Here is a 21,243-nt window from a genome sequence, read left to right on the forward strand (position 1 = left end):
ACAATTTGACTCTTAACGAATCAACAACTTCTCAGCATACCGGCTTGGTAAAAGAGAAATAGTAAATTTTCACAAGATGATATGGCCAAGCTTTGAAACAAATAATCAAATGTATGCATGTTGTATATCTGTAATGTGCCAGAGTTAATTACCTATGCAAGCCAAAATTTTCATGGTGTTCGCCTAACCACCCTGGAACCCTTTGGTTCAAATCCTCGCCTTCCTAACTATTAAATCCCGATTTATCTTTGGAATCCTTCCTTCCCTAACCATCCATTTGGCTTCCTGTCCCCAACTCTCTCTCTCAGCTTGTTATTTTCCCATCTTTCTCTTTAATTAATTAATGGGGCGTGGGGCGTCCAAACTAGACCACCGAAAAGGGGAGATGCTGCCTAAACTGCCTCCTATCCTCAGCCGAAAGCTTGAGGAGATTAGGAGACGCAGGGCAGGGGCAACTCTTTCCAAAAAACAGCTCCTCAAGGATGGTGATGAGGATGAATGTGCATCCATTCATCACAATGAACGCAAAAGTTTATCATCTTTATCATCTCCGGAGCCTGACGAGGATAGCATAGGGTCCGCCAAGGTAGCACCAGAGCCAAACGAGCCCAAGGACATGTTTTCTGATCAGGAGGTTGTAGCCCAAAAGAAAAGAACAGAACAACATAATAATAAAGATAACAACAATGCTGAAGAGGAAGATAAAGAGAAGGTAGAAGAGTTGGCCCTGGAAGAAACAGATGCTGAAGAATATGGCAGGTTCAGCAATGTAGAAGGCTCTCTTATCTGTCCAGGATCACCAAGTTTCAGAGTATATTACATTGAATCACTACAGAATAAGGAGGATAATGGTGAGTACTTTCACTTTTCAGGAATGAATTATGAATTGTTTTTATCTAGTATATTTTTCATTCTATCAAGCAATACAATAACTATAGCAGTACCATAGCTCCAAAGTGTCACGTAATTTATTAACCTACCAAGTACCAAATAAGATATGTAAATTCCTCTTCTTTTGGTCCTTCACAAGCCATAAATTGTTCGTTTGGATGCATCCAGGCAAGGATGATTACATGAACAAAGGCTCGCTGAGTGATACCGATGTAGATGCTGTTGAGATTGTTGAATCCGGGAAGTCCACCGAGGTAATTGACTTAACAATGCTTCGGAATAAATAGTTGATTCCGATTCAATTTCTTTTTAAAAAATGCAATGTAATTAATGAACTACATAGAAATATATATATAGAGCATGAAGAGTATTAGTAATAATTTTGCCAAACAAAAAGCTGATATCTGAAATTCTCTCTTATTCTCTTCATTCAGGAATCGGTAGCCAAGATAAAGAAGAGAGGAAGGAAAGGAATGAAATTTAGGAGGGTTGGTAGACCTGTCAAAAACTTCCTGAGCGTCAAGTCGTGCTACTATCCGTCTTGTGGTGGTCTTGAGATATCCCGTTTGATTGCTGCAAAACCAGCAACAACGTAGGCTGTTCTGCTATTGTTAAAGAGCGCTTATCCCTCTCTTTCTTTACTTTTTATGACTTGTGTAATTCTATTCTTTGCAAAGATAGGAACCGAATGCATCAAATATTGTACCATATGTAATAGATAAAAGAATTTGATAGCTAAAAGCAAAGTTATTCTATCTAACCGGTACTGACACAAAATAAGCCGAAATGCTATGATTAAATCCATTGGTCTATTAATTAGTACTAGTACTAGTTATATTTTTCACCTCAAGGGAGAATGCTTCAATCGCTGAATGCTTTTACATGTTGATATCAGACAGAGATACGAGGTAGATCGAAATTAACTACCCTTGCTATTAAAATATTTGAAAGCATGCATCAAAGACCATATCATGTCTTTTGAGAACATCGTTTGTTATGAAACTAAATCAGAAGTAACTAGTCAGCCTGAATTTTGCATTTGAAATACATGGCGGCCAGCTCTGACCTATGGGTTAAACAATGCACCACTTCTCAAGGCATTAAATGTAGCAATGGTCCCTCCTAAACCCCTGAAGGGATAACAACTTAAATGTTCATCGTGCAAAAGAAAGAACATGAGTTCATTATCCAAATCATGCCTTCCATTTGAGTATAATTTATCCCACCAAGCAGATGAAATTTGGGTCCTATCAACTATCGCTTTGAAGGGAACTTGCAAAATCTGTAGCAAATATATATAGTTGATTCTGTTCCCAATATTTAAAGTGAAAATAATCAACCAATAAATCCAAAAATTTGAACAGAATAAAAAATAAGCCTAATTCCGTACTGCAAGATACTATATGTCACATACTTGCACATCATGCATACAAATAATGAACTGACGCTTAGGTTAATATAAAAGAAAAAGAAATCGAACAGAAATAAAGACAAGAAAAACAGGTAGTGGTAAACAGAGCATACCTATAGTCATAGCAAACCAGTTCTTACAGTTATATCAATGTTAAAATCACACACCAGCTTATGCTTCACAAGCTATACTTTAATCCAGACAAACACTTGTCATGGTGATGGTAGAAAGAGAAAAAATAGGGAAAATGCGAGGGGTGGGATTAAGAAAAGGCATACATGCACATTCCCAATACTAGTAGTTCATAGTTCATATATACCATGCCCTTATTCAGTAGGGAAGGCAGCAGAGAGCAGTTCTTCGTCCTCCGCAAACACTTGCAAATTCTTGGATTTCATCAAGAAACCAACTGCCTCTTCATTGAATTTTAGAAGAAAGGCCAGCTTGATTAGTTCAGAGAGTGAACTAATTTGATCTTCCTTTTCCCACAGTACTCCTTTGGCAATTACTTCAGCGAAGTAAGTAGCACATTCAAGCAAATTCTTTTTCCCAGCCGACTTGTCCATCTTCTGAATGAAAAATTTCGAGCTCTCTTTATCCCAACGTATCATTCGACTTGCTCTAACTTCTTGGGTTTCACCTGAAGATAAAAACAAAGTATATCCCACTGTAATTGGTTCGGAAGTCTCAAGGACAGTGAGATTGAGGAGGCACTTAACAGCTTCATGCCTTTTGTCTGATTCCATTTTTAACGAAGAACCTGCTAAAAAGCCGAGAACAAGTCGAACCAGCTCTTTTCTCATAACACCTCTATGATTAACCTGCTTAAGTTCCAAGTCATTTTTCAGTGATAATTCTTTCGTCTGTACAGACTCGGAGATCATGCGAACCCCAATTTTTCTGTATAATTCAAGTAGCATAGTTCGAGGCAAAGAAGGCAAGCTTGGCTGAGGATACCAGACATATAGTGGACGAGAAGAGGCCAGGACAAAAAGATCCTTAAGTTGAAGGTCATCAGCGATAAACACATCATGCTTGTCAAACAACATAATTCCATCCGAACCTGAATCCACGGGCAACTTTACCAATCTTTCAGAAAGAATTTTCTCATTCTTTGAACTCTGGTGCTGCATAACAAACCTCCAGAATGCACAACACTCATCATGTGACAATTGTTGTCTTGAAGTTTCCCAACCTTTCCAAAGATTGCAATAATCATCAAGTGAAGGATTTGATTTGACACCAAATGCACCAGAGAAAAACTGCAGTGGTAGTTTGTTCTTATAGTGTTTCTCCAAAACATTCAACTGCAAACCAAAGAGACCATCTTTGTCATGCAGAACACATTCATCAGGTTTGATCCACCTTCCATTTTCATTTCCATCAGGGATCCAGATTTTCCGTGTAGCTTCACTATCAGGCGCCCATCCTACTTGTGCCAAAAATTTATATATTCGAATGATTGTGGCAAAATCAGAATGGAAAGCAAGGTGGCTGGCTAGCAATGTGCTTCCCTTCTCAACATCAACAGTAACTCCTATTGAATTGAGCTCTTTTCTATAGGCTCTAATCTCAGAACCATAGAAACCTTCGTCAATGAATGGTCCATCTGTTGGCTTTAAGTCTGATCTCCCATCGAACAATAAGCTCTTACCTGGACTCCTATAACCAGTATAGGTTTTCAACCATTTTTCTGAAACTTTTTTCAAAAACGGTTCTGAGAAGGTGTAATTCTTGTCTTTCAACAAAATTCTCAAGCATGTGAGCAATGAAAGTGCATTTGTGGGAGCTATCATGTGACTACTCCGAGGAAAACAGAGACAACCAGGCACAAACTTCACACCATGTTCAAATTCAACAACCACCCCAATGCTCATCAACTCGTCTCTATACTTGTGAATGTCCTTTCCACAATAATTGTCAGTATCATCAATAAAAGGAAGGAGAGTAATTGCGGAAACCGATTCCCACTTCGGACCAAAGAGGATGCAATCTTTTGGAGACCTAAAATCACCAAGCCGAGTCCGCAACCACTTTACTTCATGGATGCAATTCTTCAAGTCAGAGGGAAATTTATGGCGTGTTCTCTTTAATTGTCTATAGCATGACAGAAATGACAAAATATTATCTTTTGTAATAGAAGATAATGATGCCTGTTGCGTGAATTTGCTAGCAAAAGATTTGACTGCAGCCCTAAAATCCACCACAGCACCCAATATCCTCAACTCACCTTCATAAGAGGAGATGGTACTTCCATAGTACGCACAATCAATTATCGGGAAACAATTGAAAACCTGTAGGAGACAACCCCACTCTCGATCATATAGAAAGCATTCAGACGGAGGTTTGTGACCAAGATTTGTCTTCAAACACTTCGCATTTTTCAGCGTTGTAACAAGGTGCTCAGATGATTTTGCATAATGCAAACATTCCAGCGCCAAAAGAAAAGCATCAGCTTTCAAAGAGGTCAAGCATGAAGAAGATTTCAAGTTTTCAATAACAAGCTGATAACTCCCACTGAAGCGAACTATAACACCAAGCAACTCAAGTTCTGCTTTGAAGCTAAAGATTTCATCACCATAGAATATTTGATCAATAAAGGGGACATCACAGATTTGTATAGCTGTTTTCCATTCCTCATTGAACAAAACAGCTCCAACTGGGGATCTGTAGCCATGAGATGTCTTTAGCCACATTCCTTCTTTGATGCTGCAGATAAATTCATCAGGAGGGAGTAATTTTGTTCTCAAATAGCTGATGAAACCAAGAATGGAGAAGACACGGTCTCTACTTAACGTTGATGAAGATGCTAGTGTCATGAGATGCTTCCCAATAAATTGACATGCTTCTCCATATTCAAACATGACTCCAATTGTTTTTAGCTCCTCCTTATACTTACTTATTCTGTCTCCATAAAAGCACTGATCAATAAGCGGAATATCAACAAACACTAATCCATTCTGCAAAAATCTTCCCCATGACGAGGAATGAAAAAATGATTGTGATGGTGGTTTGTAGCCAGAAGAGCCATTTACTGTGACTTTCAGCCAGGTTCCATTTTTTATGCTTGTCAAAAACTTCTCTGGAATTAGAGTTCCTCTATTTTTCATGTTCTGAATCCAATCCAACAGCAAGAAAGTGTTTTCCTTTGTGAGTGGCGAAGAGACAGCAGGGATGGCAGCATTAGGGGGAGATAGGGAAGGAATGTCTGAAGCTGCAACATTTGATCCTAGAAACTCCAATAGCTTCTTTTCAGGTGTGATTTCACCAACAAAACTTCCAGGACGTAAGTAGTCTTCTCCTAACACAATATAGCCTTCAGTTTTCAGTGGATTCAAACCAATCAAACTCGCCCATTTGCTTCCATTAGCAGGAACAAGAACCCTCCTCGTGGTCGCAGTCACATTACCTTAGTTATCTACAAGTGGCATGATGCCACACAAATAACGAACATCTGGTGCTGCTATGAAATCCTTCAATAATGAATGATATAAGAAGTGAGCATAGGTGACAACAAGCTTCCTCTCACCCCCCAGATAGCCAATGAGAGCTGCTGCATAGTCATATACACTTACAGCAACAACCTTCAACTGGTTTTGAAGCCATTCCAAAATTGTTTCTTTCTTAAAACATGAACGAATGGCTTCTTGTGTGCTTTTGGGAAGAAAAAAACGGTTGGCAACACCTCTGAATTCTGCATTCCAGTCAATCAACCATGAAACATGACGAAATTGATTTGACCGGCATATTACTGCCTTTTTTTGTTGTGAGGATTCACTGATACTGAACAAAGACACACCTCCAAAAGAATCCACATATTTGACAAGTGGTATGTTTTTGATGTCGGTATTGAGGAATATGTTCCACCAATTCTCAGCAAGGAGGAGAAGAAGGTCAAGATAAACACCCTCAGAAACTCCCAAGACAATATTAGAACTCTGAATGCACTTTGCATACCATCCATTCTTGACTGGTCCAACTCCCAAAAAATTTAGAATGTGATCATGCTCAACACTATCAAACGAAGAATGTAAGACATATGTTCCATGAGATGAAAGATTATGCAAGCCTACCCCCTCCTTTCTTGCCTTCTCCACAACATCCCAGAAAGCAGGCATAATTCTGCCCACTTCACTGGGTTTATGAAAAAATTTCTGCTCCGTGCATGACTCATCACTGGGAAGAATATCTTCATCAACCAGTTTTAATCTGATGGATTCTCTAATGGCATTAAACTGCTGATACGAGGAACAGTTGACAGGCAAGAAAGTGAACATCCGAGGCAAACTTGATACTGGAGCATGTTCTGTCATTTTCACCAACGAGATGAATGCATTGACAAAAGCAGAGGGCACACAATCAAGAATCCCTTGGTTCCATTTGTTGTCTAAAAGTATTGTTTCCCTTGATGACGATAAAACAAAATCTGCTTGAATTATGAAGGGTAAGTTGGTCGCCATCTCTGTTGGAAGAAATGCATAGACCCCAGGTAAGGTAATCCCTCTATGGAGACGCTCTTCATTTGGAAAAGCCAATGTGATCACCAACTCTTCAACATCCATCCTCCTTTCCACTTTGTTTTCCTGCCTAACTGGAAACTTTTGCTTCCACATGAAGTAGCTGCATTCCCTTTCAAACTTGTCTCCATTTTCCTTAGCAGCAAGACGGAGGGTATAGGACTCAGCATCAATGTTCTTCCTTGTCATAAAATTAGTCTCGCTTGTAATAGCTATTGCACTTACAGTATTGAGCCTGGGATCTTCATTGTCCTCCCTAACAGAAAGACACTTAATCTTCAAAAGGAATAGCAAAACTTCAGGATGAACACTTGAGAGCTGCTCCTTCACAGGTTTGACCTTGTCAGGCTTCAGGGGCAGGACAATTGTCGTGGTTGGAAGTGTAGAAGACAATCCATATACCTTTCTAATGTCAGAAAGGGTTGGGTTCTCCTCAACCCACTCAGGAACAATGTACCCAAGACTGCAGTGGGGGCAAGGTGCTTCATTGAACCGTATCTGATAGCCATTGCTAAATATATATGGCTGAGCAGTGATCAGAAAGACACTCTTGAATCCAATTCCTGCAAGGCAAACATATTACATCTTTGGTTATCAAGAACAATCACACATATTAGTATAATAACTTCTGTTTTTCATTGTAAGTGCTTCTTGAAAGTGATAACAATCTCTTGCTCCAAAATATTGTTGTTTTGGAAATTTCTTAGTACTAACTTTTATCCTTCAAACTCTCTATATTTTTATGAGATTTCCAAGCCTTACTCAATACTCAATGCTTTACTATGATTTGACTAGCCAATCAAATCAGTTTAAATCTCGCTACAATGTCAAATGCAATTTCTTTTTGGATATTCAATGTGATATTAAACTAGCCAATTTTTTGTAACTAAACAGAAGAATGAAGCAAGTTTAACAGAGTAACTTACAAATACATAATAGAATTTGAGGCATTCGAATCAGCTCTGATATTTCATTGAAATATTTTAACATGTGTTACTCCATTTCTCCATTTTTTTTCCTAAAATATCGTAGGTTACGCAAATGCCTTGAACACTTGAAAGCTGATACAGATATAAGAATGAGGGTAGGTAATACAAAGTCTAAGCAAAAGAGGTCTTATGCTTGTGGTAATATCAACATCAACTAAAAAAATTTTTTGCAGCCAAGAGAACTCAAAATTGTATTGTCAGTAGCAAATATGTGGATATAAGCTTCAAGAGAGTCGAGTGGGACTATAACATATCACGAAAGAAAATAGCCACATAAAAACCAGGCAAATGCAGGCCACCAAATAATTGAAAAATTAAACAATGCAAGGCTAGCTATTCTTGATAAGCTCCCTACTCTGCAAACAATCTCTCAATGGGGATATCCTCTTGTCCGCAGTTAATCTGTTTTCTATTCATCATCTACTGGAAATAGATTTTTTTTTCTTTTTTGAAAATTTCATATGCATTGATAGAAAGGGGAACCTGAGTTCACCACTTACAGAAATTTTGCAAAGCTATGCCCCCACAGCAGGGGTATACCATTACAAAATACTCACATTTATCTACTGGAGATAGATATCATCTGTTTTTTGGTTGAACTTTCTATAAACAAGAATGGTCTAAGGTGATACCGTGCTCAAACACTCATAGAACTGCTATTGATTGGTCCATTGAGTGTGCTTGGATTAAGATCCTAAACGGAAAATTATTTGAGGTTTTGATTTTGAAAACAGCATGGAGTGCCTGTATATATTATGTCTGGTCTGAAAGGAACAACAGGCAGCATGGGAGACAACCTGGCGGTGTTCAATGAACTGTTAACTACATTGTTGATACAGTAGATTTCAACTGGGAACCTGTTCGTCAGAAACAAGGGCTAGCAGCACCACATTTTGTCAAAACTAGAGAATTTCTTCATTTTTACTGAATGATGTTTGTGTAGTTATACTTTGATTGTTCCATTTGCAATATACAAAGTGCTGTAACAGTTTATGATGTAGCAGTTCCACCCTGCTGTCACTGGATAAATAAAAATGCCATTTATTAAAAAAAATAATAATAAATGATGAAATATACCTTTCTCCCCAATATAACCATGTTTCCTGTTCCCTTTCTTAGTGGAACGTCCAACACTGCAAATGGATTCTATGTTTTTGGAGGAAAACCCCTTCTCATTATTGAACATCAGCAATGTGGCTGTAGCTCCTGTAGCTGTGATGTCTCGGGAGGTTATAACAAACTCAAGTGATGGATCCACCCCGTCCAAGTACTCATTGTCTTCTGCATTCTGTGACACAAAATGTTCTAGTATTACTAACTTAATCACCAAGGACAAACTTAAAAACAAGGAAAGGAAACATAACTGAAACCTTGTACCAACTTATAATGTCCAGATTTACTGTCTCTTTCTTAAAAATAAGGGTAAAATATTCACATATTTCTAAGTTTTAACTAAAATTACATGAGGATTCATTAGTTTGGAAAATAAATACTCTGTCTTAAAAAATGTCTGTTGCTAAATACAAAAATCCAACCGTTAGTTAACCATTAAAATTTTCATTAGTTTACTAACATAATAATATTTTTAGACAATCTAATCTCAAATATGTCAAAAATTACAATACTATATAAATCTTCATTTTTCATTTTTCACTTTTTTTCTTTCTTAAAAAAAAAAAAATCTTACCTTCTTCTCTCGCCAGATCCGGCCGGATTTGGCTTTCTTTGACCAAAACCAGTCGAATCTTGTACACTCCCTGCTAAGGGGTCAGATCTGACGTTCTTCGTAATTGAAGAGTGTCAGATCTGACTTCATCAACAGATGTAAGAGAGTGTCGTCGACTGATTAATAAAAATTGAAAAGAAAAAAAAAAGTATTTTAGTTTGTTTATTTTTTCTGTTAAAAGCTTTCATAACAAAATGTGTATTTTTCAAATTAATGAATTTTTATGTAATTTTGATTAAAATTTAAAAATATTTAAATATTTTATCCTAAAAATAAAAATAAACTGAAATTGTTATGTTACTAATATTAATCAACATCAAAATGCAAAGGTTGCCAAGCACCAACCTTCATTCAAGTTTGCTGTGGTTGAGAAGTTACAATAACAAAACATACATATATCTTCAAAATTAATGTTTAAAACTTGAGTTATTAGTGAATCGGTTCTGAACTTAAAGCCAAGACATATATATCAGTAATAACCATTCAAAAGAGGTTAGTTAGAATTTAGAAACACTAAATTATTCAAACCAAGATCATAGTCATATTAACAAAAAAATAATAATTACAGACATAGAAAAACAAATGATATAGTACGTTTCATATTCCTTATGTTAACATACATAAGAAAAAAGATTATGATCTCAAGTCATTCGACTAAGATGTTTACGTGTTATCCCCTTCCTTTAGGGTCTAAAACACTTGATATCAATATGACATATGGTCTTCAAGGAAGAATAGAAAGACCTGGATGAGCTCCATGAGGAAATGGACATCTTTGGTATAAAGCTCAGCGGATAAATTCCTAACAGCTTGATGAAGGTCCTCAGTCAAAGGGTTTGGTTCTCCTCCTATTGAGAACTTTGTTTTTCTGATCTGCTCAATGTGTTCTTTAGGTGTAGCCATTGCTAACATTTTTTTTCTTTCAGAGAAAAGGAAGTTAAAGAGCAGAGAATAGTGAGCTTGAATGAAAAAAATAGCTTTGTTTCTCTAGTGAGGTGAAAGACTATAGATATGGCGTAGAGGAAACCAAGGTGGGAAGGAAAACTTATTGACGAAGGGAACGCTTTAGTTAGAAAATAAAAGAGAATCCGAGAAGAGTGGGAACGGGGAATGAAAAGTTACTTGTACGGAGAGACGAGTACTGGGAATGCCTGTGCGTTTCCACTTACCTTTTGACTAACACTAAGTCAGAAAGTCTTGGTCTTCTCCTTTTCCATGAAAACGCTTGAAGCTTTAACCTTTTTGGTACCTCAAATTAGGATTTATTAATGAAATGGGATGTTTTAATTGGATTGTTATGCGAGTTGCTGTAAGTAGTTTTATGCTTGATTAATGTTTGCTTTTCTATTCTTGATGTTTTTGCATACTGTAGATATGGCGAGTCTTTTCCTGTTTCAGCAGAAGCTCTTGATTCCAGTTTTTGCCTTCCCATAGGGAAAGCTAAGGTACTCTTTCTTGAACATTTTCTTTGATGTTAAGTTTAATTATCAGTAATATTGGTTATAGTTGTGGCTTTATGCTGTAACAGATAGAACGAGAAGGAAAGGATGTAATTATTACTGCTTTCTCGAAGATGGTTGGTTATGTTCTCAAGGTTTGTCATTCCCAACTTTTTTCCGAAAAAGATGGTCAGACAAGAAATTGTAGATCATATGAATGTAGCATGCTAATTGTTTCTCATTTTTGTTATCCATGCAAATGCCTATGTCTTTTCTCTTCTGGTACTAACTTAAGTATAATGGGTTCTGGGCCGCTGATATGCTTGCCAAGGAGGGAATAAGTGTTGAGTTAACTAGAAGTAGATTTTTTAGAGTAGTAGTGGAGTTACTTGACTAGTTGAGGAAGCATAGACATTATATGTGAATGTATCTATATATGAATGCTGTTATCATAACACAGGTTATAAATTTGCGCTCAATTCGTTCCCTTGATAGAGCAACAATTAATACTTCTGTGAGGAAAACTAACAGACTGGTAACTGTGGAAGAAGGGTTTCCTCAAAATGGTGTTGGTGCTGAGATCTGGTAATTAACCTCCCTTTGTGCAATACATATATGTGTTATGTTTATCTTTTTCCCCTTTCCTTGAGTTGTCTTTTAAGAGGTGTTTCTGCTTTCGTAGTTTTTGTATTGGTACTTAATTGTAAAACATTTTACTTTCTGCAGCGCATCTGTTGTTGAGGAGAGTTTCGAGTTTCTAGATGCACCTGTCGAGAGAATTGCTGCTGCTGATGTTCCCATGCCTTATGCTGCAAATCTTGAGAGGATGGCTGTTCCACAGGTCATGTTTAACATTCACTCTCCTTCAACAATTCCTAAGACTGTTTGTTCTTTAAGCTCCTGTGTTGCCTTTAAATATTGTTCAAGATCTCATCTCAGTGAGTTTTTCTGATGATAAACTATTATAGAACCACAAACACAAACATTAGTGGAGATTGGAAATTTTCCTTAAGATGGCTTACTCTATATTTTCCTGTTGATATTTTTTAGCACGTTTTGATCTATATGTCTCATATTTGGATTGTTAAGAATGTTAAAAGTAAACATAAAGAAATTTCAACTCTAGATGCTCAGTAGGAAAGAAACCTTCATATAAAATGATTGGCTCTGATGGGCATGTCAGCCTAGAGGTAACCTGAATCTGAATGCAACATTAAAAGCAGCCTGGAAATATTTTAGTTGGAGTATGTTCTTGTTAGGTTCAAAAAAAGATCTCTTTTTGGTACACTGATGTATCCATTTCTTGATGGCTTTAGCCACAGAAGTTGAAGCAAGTGTAATCAGGAAACATTCCTCTGATATTCTCTCTCTTCATTGCCTTTTACAGGTTGAGGAACGTGCTGCAAGGAGAACTTGCTACAGATCAGTTTGAATGGCAGCAAACTTCATTTGGGATTTGACGTCCTTTGCTAATTGCTATATATAAAAACCACTGTGAGTCTGGGTTATTTTTTGACCCTCAAAAGTTTTTCATTCAGAAAACTCAAGGTAATTCAATACAATCAGGAAACAGCAATTCAGGAAAAATAAAACAACGTAACATATTCTTAACAAATTTAAGAGAGAATAACTCTAACTTGGGGGAACGCTGTACTGCTGGATGCTGAAATGAGCATGGAATTAATGATTTTTGTGTTTACAGCAGAAGTGTAGCACTCGACGTTGTTGAACCGATTCGATACTTACATCTCTTGATATATACAATTGGTTGATGTATCTCAACGTTGACAATCTCATATATTTGTGTTTAGGCCTTGAGGAGAATAATGGGCACAAAGTTTTCCAATTAATGATTGGAGAACCTTTTGGCAGGGCGCATAAATCTAGACGAACTAGAAAAGACGCCAACTTTTTACTTGAATTTTCTAGATACACGATCCGCAAAGAGTCAAGCTGCGGAGTCAGCCGAGCAGCTTTAGATATCAAGTGTCATTGGAACAGAAAGAGGCCAATCTCCATTACGGTACTCAATTTCTCCCTGCAATGGCAGTCTTTGGTCAGTAGTTTCTTCGGGTTTAGTTATGCAACATCACAACGCACAATGAACCTACTCGAGGAAAAGCCACAAGCCACTTCCACTCGAAAAAGTAGCACCACTATCATCCAAAAACTGTACAACAAAAAGTGGAACTGCATTGGCAGATTATACACCAAATCATTTGGGATGGCGGCGGCGTGGTTTGTACACCAGATATTTATATGATCAGATACAAATAAATGGGTCGGGGGAGGAAAATAAATGGGAAAAATGCATTTTCAGTTACGGAACGAAAATGAACACCTCCACACAAAAAGGAATTTTATAAACTTGTAATACTATTCTAATTCTGGCTACGGAAGACTTCAGATTTACCCCTAAATAGCATATCCACGGATAGGCCTATTGAGGATGGTTTGAGACCTCGGATGAACTTTCGAGATGGAGCCCTAGGGGGGTCTCTCTTGGTTTTCCTTCTTCTGGAAGGACCGCTCCCAGGCTCAGAACTTTTAGCAGATCCAGATGACTTGGAGGTGAAAATCGATGAGCTGAAAGAGGTGTCACTCGCATTAAATGATATAGGACCTTTCTGTGATGTATCTACTGGATGCCCAACAGCTCCATCTTGATGGGGAGGTGGGAATTTCTCACTCTTGCTCTTGACGTTTGTTTGTGTCATGACTCTCCATTTCTGTAAAACCAGCAAACAAACAAGTATCCCCACCAAATTCAGAGTGACTGAAGCTTGTAAAAACCGTGGCCACAAACGGAACAAAGGCAATCAAACAGAAAGGTATTTCAAAATTCAACAGTACCCACCAAAGCCAAAATTTAACTGAGGACCATAGGTTTAATGCTAAGCAACTAATACTTGTAGGTTTACGGCACATAAAAACTAATGCAACTAATAAAACTAACATACAGCTAATATTCATAATTGGAGTAATTTATTCCATGGCAAGAAATAAGCAGCTGGGAAACTTCACTTGTGAGAAATTCCAAAATCAACACAACATGCAACTTGAACTTAACAGGGTGCAATTTGGCAAGTATACGGTGTCATTTGAAGTTGGATTAGACTGTCTTTCATCATCCAGCCAAATTTTCAAGCAAGTGATATAAAAATAAAGCAGTAAAATGCATAAATAAAAGATCAGAATAAGAGAAAAGCTCCCACGCACATCTAAGTTGGCTTGAATCTCAGCATTTGCTTCAGGGGCTGGGATTGCCCGACTAGCACGTTCACGAACTTTTATTCTCCTGGCTCCATCAACTGCATTAACTTTGTTGGCTAGACCTCTTTGTCTATACAGGAAATATGTTTATCAGCTACCAGCATATAGCCAAACTGGCAAAAAAAGAAAAGGTGAAAAAAGAAAGCCAGCCAACCTTCTTGCTTCTTCATCTCTCAATTTTACATCCATTTCTTTACTGGGAGGATACTTTGGTAAACTTGATGACTCACAAGCATATGGTTCAGTGGTGAAGAACTGCAAATGGCAAACCAAATATTTCACAAACTAGTTTATAGATAACGCAGCAAGCCAATGGAGAGAACAGAATATCATGTATTCCACAATAGATATATAATAATGCAAGCTAAACATCATGCAAGTCGTTGGAATGTACAAATATATACCTAGTCTGGCTATCTAGAAATATAATTTATAAAGCTATCTTCAAATATATAATAAAGATTACAGGTACAACACAATACTGATTTGCTTGAGAGATGCATTAACTAAGCTGATACAACTCACATCACTATTAAGAGCTGCAGTGGCAGTATTTCGCTCTTCAGGGTCTATTGAAAGAAGAGTTTCAATTAGAGGTAAAGAAGAAGATGGAAAATCCCTGAAAGTTTCCGCTATACAGCGTTTGTACGGCTGCTGTGGCTTAAAGAGTGTTGCATTAGGCCATTTGAATTTCTTCCAATATTCCTCAGAAGGGGATCCACATAACTTGAATATCTTATGCAGTTGTTCAACCTAAGCAGGAAATAAATCTGATGTGAGCCAAAACAAAAGAGAGAGAGAGAGACAACTCTATATAAACAGATACAAAAAAAATACACTACATAATCATAACAAATAGAAGCAATACTAGTTATGAAACAAATACCAGAGTATTTAGGTTTTAGACTGCCCAAAGAGTGATGTACTCTTAAATAATCAGACATCATAACCAAAGAATATATTCATTTAACTTGATAATGGCAGTTCTCCAACAATGCTCAACATGAAATTGGGAAAGGAAGGAAAAAGAATAAATCACCTAGAAATGTATACTTTAAGCAATTCTACAAAAATATGCTTAAGATAATTCTAGGCTAGAATTATCGCAAGCATTATTTTCTGTCGTCAATCGGCACTAGTTACTGAAGAACAAGGCAAGACCAGTCAGAATTAGCTTATTAAAAGCTGCTACATGTTCAATTTCAACAGCTTTACCAACAGAAGTCCCAATCCAGAGCATAATGTGTTTCTAGACATCTAAAACTCAATCCATACTGGGTAGTGAATGACTCTATGCATTACTATACTACAAACTGAAATCTAATACAGCAAGCAACACAGAAGACCAAATCTTTCTAAGAATAGTTTCATGAGGGCTTGCACCGCAGATAACAACTCACATTCCACCAGATTCACAGAAACCAAAGATCTGTTAGGATTAAAGAATAACCGAGACTTTTAAGAGAAGATCAACAAAAAAGAAAGAGCAATTTAGTACCTCTGTCCTTCCCGGCATTATTGGCTTCCCAGAAAGCAGCTCTGCCAAAATACAGCCAGCACTCCAGAGGTCTACCCCAACGCCATAATAAGTTGCCCCAAGAAGCAGTTCAGGTGGACGGTACCAGAGAGTGACTACTCGACTAGTCAGGGGCTTCTTCTGCTCAGGATCATAAAAGGTAGCCAGTCCAAAATCAGCAATTTTTAGAATCCCTTCATTGTCAATAAGCAGATTAGAACCCTTGATATCACGATGCAAAACACCTTGTTTGTGGCAATGCTCTAGCCCAGAAAGTAATTGCTTCATATAGCACTTTACCTGCCAGAGGAAAGATGCATCAAAACAAATTGATCATCTAAATTTCACATCTACAGCCACATAAACATCATTACAGAAACACTGACAATTACAAATGCATAATGCCAGAAGCCAAAACCAGCCTTCCATGAGAATTTCTATCATCTTACTGAAAGTTGCTAATTAAACTCAATTCCATCTAGAAGTTAAGCATTTAATTTTAGATTATCATTCCAAGGGTTGATTATTTCTAATTCACTCGTAGAAGTACTTTCATACACAGCATTATAATTACACACTAATGCCATTTCTCAGCAATTTTTCAAATCATCTAACAAATAATCTAATTTCAGCATAACAGACCTTCTCAAGCAAACAACCAATGACTAAAAGCTTATATGCTTCTAAATTTAACTAAATAGAAATATTTGTTTCCAAGAAATTTGTTTCATAAAGGTGGCAAACCACCAAGTTGGAGGAACATCACAATTGCAGCCTTGCATAGTGTGAATCATTGCCATAAACATCTGAAAAACCAAGATATTCATCAACACAATTATAGGAAACAATTACTATTTCCTATTCGCTGCCAAGGAATGGAGGATCAGAGGAGTAAACTGGTAGTGAGTCATCTGTTTACAACTTTACCAGTTTGTTCAATTTCCAGAAACATGAAGATAGTTAAGAGCTATACTGTTAACTAACATTTAAAAAATTGAATGGAGGTTTCAGTTCTCTTAGGCATCTAAAAAAGTAGCCTTTTTGTTTCCTTGTCATTTCTCATTCATTCCATCTAGAAATTGTCCAAATACAGGAATAGTTTAAAAGAATTGGAAATCAACTCCAAAAATTGATGTAAAGCACGAAATTTCCATGAATCTGCATACCGAAAAATAGTTCCAAAAATAAGATATATAAAAAGCTCAAAAGACACAAATTTGGATTTCAAAACCAATAGGTATGGGACCCAAGTAGCTAGAGGAATACTTAAGAGTAAAATCAAAAGCCCACAACAAGCAAAACAAAAAAGTACAACAATTATATAGTCCCAAAATCTTAGTTAGACGAGCAACAGCGAAATATGGAACGAATCTAAACCGCAAAAATAAAACAACACTCAAAAAGCACCCACCTAAATTAACTACAAAATCCACCACAAATCAATATTAACAATGAAAACAAGCAGTAATCAGCGACAACTAACAACCCATTTGAAGAAAGGATTCTACCTGAGGTTCAGTGAACTTGATTCCTTGGCAGGCAGCGAGGCCGGCAAGATCATGCTCCATGTATTCAAAAACCAAGTAAAGACTACAAGACATTCTTGAAGTAACTAAACCTTCAAGCTTGATTACATTGGGATGGTCAAGCTTCCTTAAGACAAGAATCTCTCTCGCCATGAACTTTACACTCTCTGGCTCCAAATTGTCAAACCTAACCTTCTTTAATGCCACTATTTTCCCTGTTAGTAGATCCCTAGCTTTGTACACGTTGCTGTAAGTCCCTTGGCCAATCTTTAAACCCAACAAAAAAAATCCAAAATTGTTCAAATAAAAATGATTGTTGAAAAAGCGAAGCTTTTTAATTTAAGTTGTCAGAAAGTTGATACCTTGTCAAGCTTCTCAAAGGTGTTGGCACGTCTTGGGGTCCAATCACGTATGGCTTCGCCAGCGACGGCCATCAGCCATGAAGGCCAACCTTGTTGGTTCAGGTCCGGCGGCGGTCGCCGTCTCTCCGGCGCCGGAATTCTAGCCTCGAAATCACCGGTGTGTCTTGCTTTTTGCTGCTGTTGCCTCGGTGTCTCTGGCTCTTTCACATCCACGACGCCGTCAACGGCATCAGTGACTGAAACTATAGTGGGAGACTCGTCGGAGCTCCGGCGACGACGAGAACGAGGAGGATGTGGTGGAGCTGCGGTGTTGCTCCGCCGGCGACCCGATGATGATGATTGTGATTGCTTGCCGAAGACGCAACCCATTCTCTCAAGGCAAATGCATGGGGGATAATATACTCCGATTAACGGAAAACTACTAGCGGCTTTTAGCTAAAAAAAGCCTGACACTAAACGCGACGGCGTATAGAGGAGTGAGAGCACGAATGGTGGTTTTTGTTTCTAACTTTCAGGCGACATCCCGAGAGAGAGAGGAAAAAAAAAAACCATAAAGATAGAGAACCCGCGAAGAAGGCAAAGGTATCTTCGCTTAGCTGACACACTGAAGCAAGTGAAAGCCCTGGTTTATTTGTTCATTTCAATTTTTCAATATTTATTTTAGGCTTTGAAAATAGGGCTGGGACTTGAGGCAAAACTATGAAATTGCCACGCAGCGGTAAAAAAAAAAGGGTGACGTCATGGGATTGAGAAGTCAAAACAAAGAAAATAAAGAAAGGAAATGAAAAAAATTTTTTGAGTACAAATTACATTGCATGATCCTGCCAGAGCCAAGGACATGGCGAAGTCTTCATTTGCGGTCCTCCCCTTTTTTTTTCTCCTTTAGAGCTACAATCCCATGGAAAGTGTTGTCCTTTTCCTTTAAAAATTGAATTCCAAAAGTATACTGTTAATCAATAAACATACAACAAACTTTTCATGTTTTTTCACTTTTTTACCTTATTTTTATAAATATGATAACAGGTCCGAGAATTCCATCATTCAACAAAAAAATGAAATTGTCATTAACTTTTTTTTATCAGTGTATTAACTACCTATATGAATTATTTCTTTCAATTCATTAAAAAGACGAGATTAATGAAGTGTTTACGTTAAAATTTAATTCGACTGATTGAGATTTGTAAGGGATAATTTTTGAAAAGATATGATGATTGGTTTAATATTTATTCTCAAGTTTTTTGATAATAAATGTACTAAATATAGTTCTTATCATAATAATCACTTGAAAAGACAAAATGGATATTATGGCCACTTTTATTATTATAAGTATTTAAATGTGTCTCAAATTCATTAGATTTCAAGTGAGTGTCCTTAATTATACCGTTCTTTCTTATAGAAGATTAATTACATTGTTTATTCCAAGATAAAAAAAAATGACATAGAGAGAGTAAAAGAACTCTTATTTTTCATATTTTGTTTACTTAAACAAAATAATAAAGTGAGAATTAGAAATTCTAATAAAGAAAATGCTCCAAAGAGAATAGTATTAAAAAAATTTCAGTTGCTGTCTAGATGATTGAATTAAGACTAAGTAGTGGTTGAATTGGTTAGAGTGAGAGTTAGATAATTAATACGGTTTCATCCACTTTAATAAAGGGTACTAATGATTACTATCTAGTGGGTTTTGCCTTTTTATTTTCTTTTCTTTTCTTTTCCTACTTGTATAGAAAGAGCAAACACTAGTCAATCTTCAAGAACTGCCAAGCTTCATGCACAACTTTTTCAATCATGCAGAATTATTAAAGGGAAAAAAGACCCAAATTACATGCCAGGTCCTCAACTATATCCAACAACTAAAAATGAACATCATCTTTCAGACATCACAAGCTCGAAAATTTTAAAAAAAAAAATTGTTGAGTTAATTCTAGTGAATGATGTTTCGTCAAAAAACAGTGAACTAGCTTGAGCTTGGTTTCCAGGTTCAAAGTAAAAAAAAAAAAAAAAACTGGAAGTATTAGTAAATCAGGGTGCAGAGAGGAAAAAGTGTTCTGGTTGTGGCTACACCTACCACACTGAACCTCTTTAAAGATGGTCTAAGTTGCATTTATTGTGAGCTACAGAAAAAATGTCCAAAAGTCACCACTGTCAGCCATGGGATGGCACTGGCAGCATGCTTTGTTTTTTATTATATGACAAATTCACAGTTATGTTTCAGTGTAGATTTCGTTCATGTCTACAGAAGACTGGCATTTGCTCGTCTGACCTCCCAATTCTATGCTTCGGTTGCATTAGATATACCTGATTAAAAAGAGTTCGAGAGTCGCAAGACATCCTTTTGGTAGCCTTTTGGCTTAGCTAGCCAGCTTGGATTTTCCCCTAGAAAGTTGCATGTTTGTCGCCATGATATGAACGAAACTAGAACAAACTGTTAAAGGTTTAGTCAATAAATATAGAGTACTTGTTTAGATTTTTTTTTTTCTGCTTCCAAACCCAGCATTTGTAACATTAACCCAACTAATGTTGAAGAAATTGGAGCAGTTCTTGGAAACGAGTGTGATGTTGGGGCCATGATATGGGGCTTGCTTGTCTGCTAGAAATAATGGAGTTGAAAGCAGTAAATATGAAGACTGATGGTTGTCGGAGGTACTCCACCTTAACAACAATTTTAACTGGATTCAATAACTCCTGAATCTATTTCTGGCTGCTTTTCGAATATGAAATGATATATTTAAGGGAAATTGTTAGCTCTCCTTGGAGAAAGAAAGAAAAAATTAAAATTTCATCTGCTATTCGAATTCATAACATAATTATTATTACCGTATGATACGTGATACTTATCATATAATATATCACAATATTAACAAAAAATATACATATTTATAATTATATCTTATTTAATTAAATATCGAAAACACATTATATGATATGCGATACGTATTTTACATAGACGCATCATTACGATACAGTTGATATAATTTTTTATAAATTTAATTTTAATTAATTATTAAATTTTTATTTATTATTATTATTAATTTTTAGTTGAAACATGAAAATTTTATTTTATGAATTTCAATCTTGAGACTTTAAAAAAATATTAAAAAATTGAATTCTTTTTTAATTTTAACATGATAAATGTTTTTTATATTTTAATTAATAAATTAATATAAAATATATATTTTATTTAAAAATCTATATTATTAAGGAATATGTTAAATGTTTAAATTTAAAAAAAATCATATTTTCAATTTGTATCCTATAATCTTCAATTTTGTTAAAAATTATAATTTTTTTTAATTTTTTTATTTTTCATATATAAATGTTATTATAATTAATTTTTAAAATTTTTATCATATATATGATATAATATTTAATATTAAAAAATAAAATTTCGGCACACAATATTTATTTTAATTTAATAACTATGATTTACAATCATTTGTCTCTCATGTAAGTTTTTACCTGGCTCAAAGTTAAATTCCTTGATTCACCCTTCTTCTAGAAATTCAGCCATTGATTCACCCTGCTTTTAAAAAAAATTTTGATAAGTTAGGTAGGATGGGAGCATATATATATATATATATATATATATATAT

General features: G+C 36.2%; 5 protein-coding genes across 5 annotated transcripts; 2 read left to right on the top strand and 3 right to left on the bottom strand.

The window, feature by feature from the left end:
• The first annotated feature begins 96 nt into the window (after positions 1-96).
• On the top strand, positions 97-1,669 carry LOC110417996 (nuclear polyadenylated RNA-binding protein). Its single transcript, XM_021430611.2, has 3 exons — positions 97-851; positions 1,060-1,145; positions 1,326-1,669. Exons 1-3 carry the CDS (start codon positions 344-346, stop codon positions 1,485-1,487), a joined length of 756 nt encoding a protein of 251 aa, XP_021286286.1. The 5' UTR covers positions 97-343; the 3' UTR covers positions 1,488-1,669.
• Positions 1,670-2,628: 959 nt separating this feature from the next.
• LOC149527103 (uncharacterized) lies at positions 2,629-5,412 on the bottom strand. The gene has a single exon (XM_089783717.1). It carries the CDS (start codon positions 5,410-5,412, stop codon positions 2,629-2,631), a length of 2,784 nt encoding a protein of 927 aa, XP_089639843.1.
• A 281-nt stretch (positions 5,413-5,693) lies between these two features.
• Positions 5,694-10,446, bottom strand: LOC110417470 (protein NO VEIN). The gene is made up of 3 exons (XM_021429822.2): positions 10,279-10,446; positions 8,886-9,096; positions 5,694-7,382 (listed from the first exon to the last, which is right to left on the bottom strand). Exons 1-3 carry the CDS (start codon positions 10,444-10,446, stop codon positions 5,713-5,715), a joined length of 2,049 nt encoding a protein of 682 aa, XP_021285497.2. The 3' UTR covers positions 5,694-5,712.
• A 198-nt stretch (positions 10,447-10,644) lies between these two features.
• On the top strand, positions 10,645-12,976 carry MAB1 (Transketolase family protein). Its single transcript, XM_089783784.1, has 6 exons — positions 10,645-10,687; positions 10,852-10,979; positions 11,063-11,128; positions 11,434-11,558; positions 11,700-11,814; positions 12,361-12,976. Exons 1-6 carry the CDS (start codon positions 10,645-10,647, stop codon positions 12,403-12,405), a joined length of 522 nt encoding a protein of 173 aa, XP_089639910.1. The 3' UTR covers positions 12,406-12,976.
• Positions 12,977-13,144: 168 nt separating this feature from the next.
• Positions 13,145-18,264, bottom strand: LOC110417471 (Protein kinase superfamily protein). Its single transcript, XM_021429823.2, has 7 exons — positions 17,651-18,264; positions 17,271-17,555; positions 15,745-16,062; positions 14,772-14,999; positions 14,401-14,501; positions 14,193-14,316; positions 13,145-13,702 (listed from the first exon to the last, which is right to left on the bottom strand). Exons 1-7 carry the CDS (start codon positions 18,017-18,019, stop codon positions 13,355-13,357), a joined length of 1,773 nt encoding a protein of 590 aa, XP_021285498.1. The 5' UTR covers positions 18,020-18,264; the 3' UTR covers positions 13,145-13,354.
• Positions 18,265-21,243: the final 2,979 nt, after the last annotated feature.

This window comes from Theobroma umbraticum, unplaced genomic scaffold, assembly GCF_002168275.2.
Source record: "Theobroma umbraticum cultivar Fairchild unplaced genomic scaffold, ASM216827v3 scaffold_50.0, whole genome shotgun sequence".
Taxonomy (NCBI): Eukaryota; Viridiplantae; Streptophyta; class Magnoliopsida; order Malvales; family Malvaceae; genus Theobroma; species Theobroma umbraticum.

Excerpts from the sequence above, each read along its gene's own strand:
- LOC110417996 (XM_021430611.2), top strand. The coding sequence starts at position 344 with ATGGGGCGTGGGGCGTCCAAACTAGACCACCGAAAAGGGGAGATGCTG. Across the intron at positions 852-1,059 it reads ACAGAATAAGGAGGATAATG|GCAAGGATGATTACATGAAC; the intron begins GTGAGTACTTTC and ends GGATGCATCCAG. Across the intron at positions 1,146-1,325 it reads AATCCGGGAAGTCCACCGAG|GAATCGGTAGCCAAGATAAA; the intron begins GTAATTGACTTA and ends CTCTTCATTCAG.
- LOC149527103 (XM_089783717.1), bottom strand. The coding sequence starts at position 5,412 with ATGAAAAATAGAGGAACTCTAATTCCAGAGAAGTTTTTGACAAGCATA.
- LOC110417470 (XM_021429822.2), bottom strand. The coding sequence starts at position 10,446 with ATGTTAGCAATGGCTACACCTAAAGAACACATTGAGCAGATCAGAAAA. Across the intron at positions 9,097-10,278 it reads TCCTCATGGAGCTCATCCAG|AATGCAGAAGACAATGAGTA; the intron begins GTCTTTCTATTC and ends TTTGTGTCACAG. Across the intron at positions 7,383-8,885 it reads TGGTTATATTGGGGAGAAAG|GAATTGGATTCAAGAGTGTC; the intron begins GTATATTTCATC and ends TTTGCCTTGCAG.
- MAB1 (XM_089783784.1), top strand. The coding sequence starts at position 10,645 with ATGAAAAGTTACTTGTACGGAGAGACGAGTACTGGGAATGCCT. Across the intron at positions 10,980-11,062 it reads TTCCCATAGGGAAAGCTAAG|ATAGAACGAGAAGGAAAGGA; the intron begins GTACTCTTTCTT and ends ATGCTGTAACAG. Across the intron at positions 11,129-11,433 it reads TGGTTGGTTATGTTCTCAAG|GTTATAAATTTGCGCTCAAT; the intron begins GTTTGTCATTCC and ends ATCATAACACAG.
- LOC110417471 (XM_021429823.2), bottom strand. The coding sequence starts at position 18,019 with ATGGGTTGCGTCTTCGGCAAGCAATCACAATCATCATCATCGGGTCGC. Across the intron at positions 16,063-17,270 it reads TCAAGTTCACTGAACCTCAG|GTAAAGTGCTATATGAAGCA; the intron begins GTAGAATCCTTT and ends TTCCTCTGGCAG. Across the intron at positions 13,703-14,192 it reads AGATTCAAGCCAACTTAGAT|AAATGGAGAGTCATGACACA; the intron begins GTGCGTGGGAGC and ends CTGGTTTTACAG.